Consider the following 11,771-nt stretch of genomic DNA (forward strand, 5'->3'; position numbering starts at 1 on the left):
TTCTGCAATAAAAGTTTCATTCATCATGTTCCATGCATAGCACATGGGTTTCATCAACATTACTGATCCAATTATTCTGCTTACAGACAGTCCACACTTAAGGCATCTAGCTGCCTCTGACGCCCTAAAGATGTATGTAAATATACCTTTATTTTCTTTTGGCGGGCAGCCTTTCACTTCACATAGGGCTATAGGAAGGTCGCATTGGACAAGAGAAAAAAAGAAAGAGAGGAAGCAAGGACGTACCCATACCTCAACTCAAAGTGTGCAATTGTGTCGCAAAATGCACTTGAGCTCAGGTTCCTGGGAGTAGAGCTGTTAGAAGTAACCGCTGTCCGGATGGAATGCCTTTTTATATTCCTATATACATCTCTGTTTTCTTGTGTAACTGTATACCCGAGGTTTTTCTATATGCACACGTGCGCTTCTTTGTATTGTCGTGGTTGTCTATGAACGTCCATGCTTCTGCGTGTCTATCTGTGTTTTTCTAAATATTTGTTTGCCTCATTGAGTGACCTGAGTTTTTGTGCCTGTACTTCCTTTTGTATGTCTCTATTTATCTACGTATATTTGTGCTTTTCTCCCTACACCTATGTTTTTTTACAGTGAATGTGCGTGATTTCTTGTGTCTGCCTGTGGTTTTCCATGTCTTTATTTGCCTTCTTCGGGCAATCTGTGAGTTATTTTCCGAATGTCCTTGCTCCTTGTGTATGTCTCTATTTATCAAGGTATGTCTGTGCTTTCCCACCTGTACTCGTTTTTACGATGAATGTATGTGCTCCCTTGTGTCTGTCTATGTATTTTTCGGGCTAATTGTGTCACAGTACATCTTTGTGGTTGATCGCCTGTCTGTCTCCACACAGGAAGTTGAAGTCCACAGAGCTGGAGTTTGCGCCTCCATTCACAGTGAGCGGTTCCCTGAGCGGTGGAGGGGGTGTTGCCTACACGCGCTTTCAGGAGCCCAATGTGTGAGGTGTTGAAGGAGGACGGCAGCAGCGGCAGGTGAGTTTGTGTGGATGATGGTCACGCATTTAAGGGTAGACTCTCAGTGGGTGGCTTCCTTCAACTTTCTGAAGGAGAGCGAGATGTGTTCTGTGAGAGTCAAGGCTACAGAAGAACATCCTGTGTTCCAGGAGTGGGACTGAACTTAGACTCAGCAGCACTCAACTGAGATGACTCATGGTCTCAGTTATTATGTTTGTCGTGTGCATTGTATACCGCCCATAACACACAGACCCTTATGTCAGTAAATGGTAGTGCTGGAGTGGAAAGCTCTATGATGTTGCGAGCAAACACCCCTGCCTGATTCATCCAACAATGAGTATTTGGTGTGTTTTTGACCTTTTTTTGGACTCCGCGCACTACACATTCGGGGTGTATGATTAGGACCACCTTAGTTATAACCTTTCGACCCAATGCTCCTCTCTGATCTGGACGGGTGCACCATGTATACCCTTACTAGAGAACCTGACTCCCTACACAACACAGACAGTGACAGCAGCTTTTCCATTGATACTGACAGTCCATGCCTTCTTTAGCTGTTGTATGGGTGACACGCCTACTTCACGCACCACTACAAAAGTTCAGCCAAGTTTTTTGTAACCAAGCGCTTTGATACATTCCGTTTGTAAGGATGGGTAGCTTGCATGTAGAACTAGTGTCCATCATAGAAGAACCAGGAGTGCGTTGGTTCCAATTGACTGAGCACTTGGTGGATTTCCACCGAAAACATGCTACACAAAATGGCGAATGAATGTAGCCTGTCAGACTTGCATTTCCTATTGCCTGCATTCCTGAAGCCTTTGGGAAGAGTCAGACTCCGAGTTATGGCAGGGATGGAGACAGCAGTCTCCTTAGGCGTACAGCGACAGCCCTTTGGTTGAATACTCTTTTTTTCCTATCTAGTAATGCCCCCATTACATTGGTGGTAAGTGGGAAGAGTCCATAGGCAATGGTGTCCTTAGAAGTGAAATGTTAGCCATTTGTCCGGGTCTCCTCTTTTGTTCATCTTGATTTTTCAGCGCCAGGACACCGTTACGGGTGTGTTGTGTGCTCTGCAAATACCCAAAACATAGCATTTGGAATTGCTGCTCCTGAGAGGTTGATAGGTAGGTTTCTCTTCTATTGCATGTGTATTTTGGGTTTCTCCCAGTAAAGTCTTCCAGAAATACTCCCAACCTAACCACCACCACCTGAAGACAAAGAGCTTGACTGATCTGTCTGAGAATGGAAACACAAAGTGCAGAGCTGCCTTCACCCAGTCCCAGGGTTACACCCATCTGCAAGGCTAGTGTAAGTGAAGGACTGACACTCCAAGATGATCGTTCCAGGACTCGTCACTGACAAGTGTAGGTGACACTACACAGGGTGTTGGAGAATCTTGGGAGTTCACAAGCTGGTGTTTTTGACAGCTAGATTCTCAGTCAGGGAAGCGACATCAGCTTAAGAAGTCTTCAACGATCTGTTGTGAGTGTATCTTGCAAAGGAGCGGGGTTGACTCCTCTGTAATGGCGAAGGAGCGCAACCCCCGGTTAAAAGATCACAAAAAAAGATAATGAAGGAATTTTGTTATCATTTATTTTTTGCCTCACATCGTCAGTTGTCAGCACGAGTCTTCAGCGGGGCGGGCGGGGTGGGGCGGGGCCAGGCAATCCTCTGGTGACATGCATGGCAGGGGGAGGAGTGGTGGGCTCTTTTTAAGTGTGCATATCAGTTTGGCCGACCGCCTTAGGCTGGCCAAACTTTCATGCGCACTTAGGTTTCTCCAACCTAGCTGTGTTGCACATTTAGGTTGGAGAAATGCCACAGGCTCCCAGGCACAGTCTGAGCAGCAAACCAGGCTGCTCAGACCAATCCCAACACTTCTCTCATACTGGGAATAGTATTCCTAGCATGAGAGAAGTACCTGGATTGGCATCTGGGAGCCTGCGCAGTGTGCAGCTGGAGTCGAGGATTGGGAGAGAGGAGCAAGACGGCGGCCATCGGAGCGGCAGGTAAGTGCACATTTTTTTATGCGTTCCATTTTTTTTGTGTTCGCTCCACCCACACCCCCCAACCAAGCAATGCAAGCATCCGCCACTGCAAAGGAGTCTTCCTTTACTGCTGAGAGAGGGGTGCTAGAGCTATCCATGCAGGAGGAGTCTGTTCTAAGGAGAAGTCCAACTATGCCTCCCAGAGAAGTGGAGTGACCTTAGCCACATGATTGAGAACAGCATAATGAATGAGGATGGATAGAGGCCCTGAAAGGAGACTCTGGTGAGCTCCTGTCTCTTTGTGCATATCCTCGGTCGTCTCTAACTCATTCCCTTCTCCCTAGCCTGGTTAGTGTTTGGCAGGGCAGCCAGCATGCACTGCAGCGAGTCCCCGATCTCATGGACGCACTTGTGCTCTGCCTGAATCTCTGAGTGCCCTCAAGGTGTGGTGCACTTAAGAAAACTGAATTGCAAATCCACAGTTGTCACTGTGACATGGACTGTGCCCCAGCACTAACAAGTTTGCCCCAGGACCTTTCAGCCCCATCAATGTGCCCCCTGGGATCCTAGAGCACAGACCCTAGGGACATCTCTCCTCTCCCTAAATTCTCCAGCTTCAACTTTCTCCATGAGTCTGTGGATAACCTGCACATTATTTGGGCAGAGGGTTTGTTTGTATCTAAGACACTAACTCCAATAACTGCCACCACCTTAAACCCAATTGAGGTCCATTAGTACCCATTAGAAGCTGACAGGAGAAGGCGGAGCTGAGCGGCGAGGTGCAGCAACATCACACAAGGTTGGTGCCTCCAGAACTTTAGATCCACTGCATCCGGCCTGGGTAAACCTGTTTCGCTGAGAGAGAGCACCGGACAGTGCAACTGTTGAACTAGTCTATTTCAGAGGCTAGTAAAACCACATAAACACAGTGGCATCTGGCATGTCCCAAGGGTAGTGGGGTGGGTGGTACATAAAAAAATAAAAATACATTAAAAGTACTTACCTGTGAGTGTGATGCCCTCCTTGATGGTCTTCTCTCCTCGAGGCAAGCAGGATCCAGACTCCCAAGCCAATCCTTGCGCTGGTCTCACCAGCATGAAAGCAGCACCAAGATTGGTGGGAGCGGCCTCTATCAGCGCTCACAAAAGCACTGGAGGCTTTTCTTTCCTCTAACTCAGCTGTCTTAAGACAGCTGGGTTAGTGAGGTATAAAGTGCGCATGTGTGGCTGGCTGTCGCAAGATGGCTGGCTAAAAAGACCTGAGCACTCTAAACTAAAAGTGCCCTGCTCTCTCTGCTGCTGCCAGTCAGCAGCAGCGCACCCCCATCCTAACACTCCGTTCAAGACGGGGTGACGAAAAATAAAATGGTAATAAATTAACTTCATTACCATTTTATTTTTCATCTCAGGGGCATTTCAGTGGGGCGGCGCACTTCGGCTCAAACAGGGGAGCTGCCCCTGCATAAACATTTGGAGTCAAGTGTCAGTCATTGACTGGAGTGGAAGCCGTTCACTAAGCCGCAGTGAGTCAGCACCTATCTAAAGTTCGGCTATCCCTTCACCTTCGATTATTTCAGTAGTTATCATAATTACTGTGGCAGTTGAACTCTTGCATTCTGCAGGATACATTTGTGTAGTATTACCTACAGGTAGAATAAAGTACTTTTTCTTGTAAAATAAAAGCACTGGTTGGACAAAAGTTTTAGAATGGTATCATGTTCATTGCTTTAAGTAGAGTTAACAAGGAGGAGTTTAAAGGGGCGTGTTCAAAGAAATGTAAAAAGGAATTCTGTCCAAGAGGCGAGGCTCATGTAATTGAATTTGTGGCTGAAAATGTCAACTAAAATTCTGTGCTTCTCGCATCATGACCCCTGATCAGAATTTAGGTGCCTCTGCATGACTATTCTGTTATGCATCTAAACATGCCACACAGTAATCAACTCACATACCTAAAACAAGCCAGACTTATTGACTTTACCAATGAAAGAAATCAAAGTACTCTCTATTAATACCTTTCTTCCCTAGATCATAAGATACCCATCCCGATTCCTCAATTTTCTTCATGACTACGGCATACCGACTACTTTGTGTTTTCGACTTCTCAGTCCTGACACTACCCTCACTTTTCTCAAAACTGCATGATCCTGCAGTTTTCTTGACTGTGATACTTTTGTTTTTATTGGTTTATCTCCTCTGCTCTTTGAACATTGTAAAGCTTACTCTTCCTTTCCGGGTACTACTTTATTCTGTATTTTTCTCGAATATGATATTGTTATTATTGCTCTGCTCTCTGTACACTTGTACTTGCACTGATACTCGCAAGGGTCATGTTCGCGCTATATAAAACTTTCAAAATAACATATATAAATAAATATTGTATCAGCTAAATGAATAACAACAAAGATTTTGTTTTGAGTAATTAGATTTGAAACAGTTTCAATTATGAAAATATGAGATTGTGAATTAAACATTTGTGATCATCGCTCTGTGCACTCTGTAGAGAGGCAAAGGGCTGGTAGTAGATGTGGTCTGCACACCTTTATGACGCATTCACAGGCACTGAGAGCTCTCCATTGTGCACCATCATAAACAACCCCCTGCAACCTGAACTCACTCAAACACCTGAGGGAGACACCATCTGCACTCACTATACAAGGGTATGTTACATGAATAAAAGCTATAAAAATACATCATGAAAAAGGAAATGTTCTTAGGGAGTGCAAGATGTTGTACAATGTGGATTAAGGAATGCAAGATATAGTAAAACATTTAGGGGCTTATTTATGAGGCACTTGTGCCAATTTTGCGCTGCCGTTTCGTCTCTTTTCGCGACGCAGCGTTGGCGTAAACAATGCACCACATTGCGGGATATTTACAAGGTGACGCATCTAGGCAGATGCGTCACCTTGTAAAGTCTTGCATCACATTATACCTGCATCAGGTATAATGTATGCAGGGTGGGTGTTCCCCCGAAACAAAGCACCATAGGAGTGGCACAGTGAAATCTACGAGATTTCACTGCGACACTTCTAGGACGCCATTGAGTCAAAATCTTATGCGTGACTCCTGGCAGGTGTAAGAGTGACGCAGTGCATTAAAGATAGGCCTCCACCACGCATTGCTGGAGTTGCATCATGCTTCTGACACAACTCCAGCAATGCATCAGTTTTGCGCCGAGAGATACATCAGAAATATGACGTATGTGTCATTCCTTGTGACATGATGTGCCGTACATTTAATATGACGCATCTATCATGTCGCAAGGAGAGCACAGTGAAAACAGTTGCATCGCTGTTTTCACGCAGGATTATTTATTAAAACTGTCGCATCACTGCACCCTCCTTGTGACATGATGGATGCAACGAATGTAATGTACGGCGCATCATATTGCAAGGAATGACAGATATGTCATATTTCTGGTTGAAAACAACTCCAGCAATGCGTGTTCGAGGTCTATCTTTAATGCACTGCATCACTCTTACGCTCATGGCAGGCGTAAGGTTTTGACGCAATGGCGTCCTAGAAGTGTTGCAGAGAAATCTCATAGATTTCACTGCGCCACTCCTACGAGGCACTGTTGCCTGGGAATGCCCACCCTGCATACATTATACCTGATGAAGGCATAATGTGACACAGGGCTTTACAAGGTGATGCATTTGCATAGATGCGTCACCTTGTAAATATGCTGCAACGTGGTGTATTGTTTACGCCACCGCTGTGTCACGAAAAGTGATGCAATGGCAGCGCAAAAGTGTCGCAAGGGGCTCATAAGTAAATCCCTAATTACCTTACAATGTTTTACAGTCATTATTGTGAAATTGATCTGTGTTTTTGCCAGTAACGTTAAGACATGAAAATAAATCCTTATAGGGGCAGGCACGAACGTTGCCCTGCTTAAAGCCCTGATCATGGGACTTCTTCATGTGACTCTCAACCCTCTCTTAACCTCTATGATTAAGAGTTTTACTCCTCGTCTCACTACCATGAGGGTCTATTGCTAAAGGGATGCACTTGGTGTTTAGTTATCAGTGTCCCCAGAAGGACCATTGCAGGACGTCGTCAATTTAGACCTAGCAGCCCCTGTGTGCCCCAGGAACCTGGAACCAGTTCTGACAGGAGCGTAGTTGCCTATGCTATTAAGAGCTGTATACACCAAAATCTCCTGTGGCCATCTTAAAGATAAACAGGGCATTGAACATTGCCAGAAGGGATTAAGTAACATCATTAGGCATCAATGCAAATGTATGGAAATGTATGGAAATGCATGTTTCCGTGACTACCTATGCTCAATTTTAGTGGAGAATCACACATGGCTACTGCTCCCTTTGGTTAGGCTGTTGACTGTCTACAAATAGTGGGGGGGGGGCTGCAACCAACAGTATTAAATCCCAGATTGAGCCCTGGATTCAGAAGGCTAAGGGATCCATCAGGATACAAGATATGGCAGGTTTAGCCATCAGGAGTGTACCCAGTGCAGACAAACTGATGTGCCGCCAGTTTCTAATGGAGATCAGTTTGGTGGGTGTAGGTGTCAAGTTTTTCTCCAAAAGGGAAAGATCTGTAAATATTTCTGCCACTGATATGCTTACTGTTGTATTTTTTTTACACAATATGCAGGACCTGTGAGCAGTGGATATTCCAAAGGCTGGACTGAATGTTCGAGTCCTGCACCATCACCGGCCTCATCGTCTTCAATGGAGATGACGAGACTTCCTCGAGCACCTTTCAGACTGCTGCATATCCATCTGTAGGATATCCGCTCCCTCCAGCACCTGGTACACCTCTGCCTGTCGAGCTTACGGACCTTCCTCCATCACTTTACACCCTCCTTGACTTTGAGAACCTGAGTGTTTCCTATGGTTCGCGATCTATGGGACGGTATTTGATTTGGGGTCGCTTGACAACTATCCCTTAACTTTTGAAAGCAGCTCTAAGATCTGCTTCTGGGTGGAACATTACATATGGCTGAATTGATTTAGTAAGCCCCATGTCCTCCTGTCCCTTGATTTCTGCGCCCCTCCTCAATCCTAAAGTTTGGGAGAGAAGAGAGACTTGAAAACATTTTATTTAAGTGGGACTCGGCACAGGAAAGATTGAAAACCTCTGGCTTAGCCTTTGATTCCAGGTCTACGGAGTCTTGTCGCCCAGGCCTGCATCTTAACCACCAGTACCGTAGCCACTCCTTTCCATCATTCATCGGAACAAGGAAGCTTTCAGGGGGCTACTGCGTTTCCCAGAGAGTTAGGGTCTATCAGGGGAGCTCTTTCCACCTTATCTGCACTTTGTATTATATTGAAAGATGGGAGTATAAACTAATGTCAACTTAACCTGTTACCAAGTCTACAACCCAGGAAATCCTGTACTCAGCATAGTCTGTATGAGGTCAAGGCATATGAGTGTTAGGAGTTCCCGCACACAGCAATTAATACAGGTGCTCATTATAATGATGAAAAATCCATATTTTGAGCGACTAAGACTGATGAAATTTATAGAATGCAGGGAATAATTCCCATTTAGTAAGTTAAAAGTTGACCCGCGAAGCTGGCATAATGGCTCATTAAGTTCAAGAATTTGCTGCTGGTGACAGGGTTAAATTGCAAAACTTCCAAACGGTGATAGCAAATGCTATTTTTAAAAAGGTTACGAACACTATTTTGATTTTGGATTATCCCACCCTTTTCTAATCTGTGGCAGGGCCGTTTCTACCATTAGGCAAGACTAGGCGGCTGCCTAGGGCAGCAAAAGAAGGGAAACATTTGAATACAAGTTCTTTTATATCTAATGCATTAATTCTTCTAGCCTGAATGACAGGGGGAGAGAGTGATGGTAGTAAAAGGGAGGGGGCGGCATTTTTCAATTCTCGCCTAGGGCGGCAAAACACCTAGAAACGGCCCTGATCTGTGGACAGTATATATTACATTATTTGGTACTTATTATATTTGAGTCAGACAGCCAGAGCTTTTCAGCAACCAGAAGGTGATGGGGAATGGGATCTTCCATTCCTGCTTCTGTCAACTTCATCTATGCGCGTGGAGCACAGCGGACGGGGAAAAACCTTGTCAATGAAACAACATCTCTTGACTGTCCGGATTGTTTTCACTGCCCGTGCTATTGCCTTTCTAAGCCACCCAGTTATCCCTGTGTCTGATCTTGGCACTGCCAGAAACTTCATGTGAAGCCCAGTAAAGAAGGGCACCTTCTGCCTGTTTCTAATGGTGGCCTCCACCGCCTGTCGAAATGAGGAGATATCCGTGGGCGTGGAGGAGCTATGCTGCACAATCCAGTAGGAGGCACTCAACATGCCTTCAGTGTACCTAGTCGAAAAGTACTGACGCTGAAGCTAATCTGGGGACCTGTCTCACCTATAAACGAGTCCAATCTACGTACTACTACTAACTGCCTTCTCCGACACAAGACACTTGTTCCCTCTAGAGTGGAGTCTCCAGAGCCATGGTGAAGGAGACCCAGACTTTCCTCCAGGGAGGGTGAGCCCTTGAACTACTTAATTCTCTTGACAATGGCTTCCCTGCATTCTGCAGCAAGACCTATCCGAAAACAACAAACTGTGAAGCAGCTGAACATGCAACCCAAGTGCTATCTGCCGTACCCGGAACCAAAAAGGGCGCCAAAAATAAATAATTATTTAAATATATGTAAGGAATGGACCTGATATTACAACCAAGAAGAGAAAACTGGCTAAAGGAAGAGACAGGAGCTAATAAATAGAAGTAAAAGCACGCTGAGCAAACAGGAATAGAAAGCAGCCTGGGCAACTCAGAAAAACAGAGAACCACACTCACCATGCAAAGTAACTGAACAAGAACTAATGGAAATGTAAATTGAACTGATTCTGCAGTGAGTTTAACAAGATGGGATCTCACACCTGAGATGCTAATGACGGGTATCCTTACAGTTTTGTCCTTATGGTTTCCTATGGTTATTGCTTGAATTTCTACCAATCTGCTTGAAATAATTTTGATAATACAGATAAGGTTGGTGCAGTGATGCAAATATGTAATTCATACGAAACAAAGGCCTTGCTACAATTGGGCGGGCTAATTCCATCCCATGCCTAAACCCCTGTTTGCGCACGTGACGGAATTACGATTTTTGTTTTATTTAACACAGTCCATAATTATGGGATGCGTCAGAATAACCAAACATTAGTTAAACAGGCAGGTCAAACCGTGCTGAAATTTAGCAGGGGAAAACATACGTTATTTACCATAACATACGGATATTGGTGCGTTTAACACCGTAATCGGCATGTTATTCCCTTTAAACTAATAAAAGGTGTAATTTACTGCACCGGATAAACGTACCGCACCGGATAAACATAGCCATGTATTGTTATTTATCAGGGGTGATAAATAATGAATCAACTTGCAATCAGGCCCGTAGTGGCTAAAAGATTTATTACTATAAGGCAGAAACATGTCCTAAACAGTTTATAAATGCTGAACTAGTTGTGCATTTGAAAAACCTGGAAAAACAATTTGTGTGATACTTTGCCTTGCCTTTCTGTCCAGTGTTCTGACTTCTGAGCATGATAGCGGACAAAGTACGCTAATGGATCCTTAGAGTACAAACTAAAGGGCATATCATCAACGAGGCGATAAAAATTATCGTCGCTTTTGCGTCCGTTTTCGGGCGAAAAGCAGCGATAATTTTATCGCCTAATCAGCAAGGTCACGCTATTGCGTGAAACCTTGTATTAGCACCTGAAATCTGAACGCCCAGCTTTGCATCTCTAATGAGATGCAAAGTGGGCCTTCCTGCCCTGACATGACTGGAGAAATGTCGCTAAGCGACATTTCTCCTATCATCAAGCCCCAAGCTATAAAGCATAGCAGCAGGAAAAGTAGCGATAACCACTGTTATCGCTACTTTCCTTACGCCTGCTTCAGGACTGACTTAGCCATGATATGCTATGGAAGGTGGATATCATGGCTAAGTTTGCCTTGCCCTATCATCAATCTAACGCCAAACTTTGTGAGATTATCGCTGAATTTCCAGCGATAATCTCACATTTGGCAGTTAGCGCTAGGATTTTTATCGCTTTTGAGAAAAGCGTTCCTAATAGCACGCTATCTCAGCGATAAAAATCCACATTAGCCGTCGATAATTATCCTAGCGCTAAGTGCGCTTAGCGATAATTATTGCCGGTCCTTGATGATATGCCCCTAACTCACTCCAAAGCTTTTGAGGCTACTTAATTATATGAAAAATAAACCCAACTTTGGCAACTGTTTCCTTTTTTTCACAAGTCATGTCTTGAAGCCATGCAGGTGTTTCCTTTTGAGAGGTATTGATTTTTGTATTATTTTGTTTTCCTTTTAAAAAATGTCTGGTGGTTTTTCCAACATTCTTTCTGGGCCCAATGCCACTGTTACTTGACTCTGTTGTGGATAACAGCAAATAAAAGTGATGTCAAAGCACTCTTGTGTCACGTCCTAACTTCAGTCTCTGAAACATAGGAATATAGGGAGGTTGGGACAGTATTCACGGCTGGCCCTAGCAATAAGCACTTGCAACTGACTGGGAGCCACACCTGAACCTTGCATGTCCCGGTTACTTGTAGTGTAACACAACGCTGTTAGCGATTCCCAATGGGGTCGCAAATGACCAGCCTCATTAATATTCATGAGGCAGGTCACAATTTGCGACCTATTTGGAATGGCCAGAACTCACAGGGATGGTAACCTACTGGGATCAGCAGACCACCATGTCTGTGACTGCTTTTTAAATAAAGCAGTTTTTTTGGGGGAAAAGCAGCCTGTTTTCCTTAAAGTAAAACCGG

At 44.6% G+C, this 11,771-nt stretch overlaps 1 protein-coding gene across 6 annotated transcripts in view; it reads left to right on the forward strand.

The window, feature by feature from the left end:
• SMIM35 (small integral membrane protein 35) overlaps nt 1–11,409 on the forward strand; it is a 147,020-nt gene extending 135,611 nt beyond the window's left edge. For all 6 annotated transcript variants that reach the window (XM_085647422.1, XM_085647424.1, XM_085647425.1 and 3 more), the window contains exons 4-5: nt 864–1,002; nt 7,589–11,409. In XM_085647422.1, the coding sequence (XP_085503548.1) occupies nt 864–972 (109 nt within the window). In that variant the 3' untranslated portion in view covers nt 973–1,002; nt 7,589–11,409. The remainder of the gene's footprint in view (nt 1–863; nt 1,003–7,588) is intronic.
• Nucleotides 11,410–11,771: the final 362 nt, after the last annotated feature.

Source organism: Triturus cristatus, chromosome 3_2 (assembly GCF_964204655.1).
Source record: "Triturus cristatus chromosome 3_2, aTriCri1.1, whole genome shotgun sequence".
NCBI lineage: Eukaryota > Metazoa > Chordata > Amphibia > Caudata > Salamandridae > Triturus > Triturus cristatus.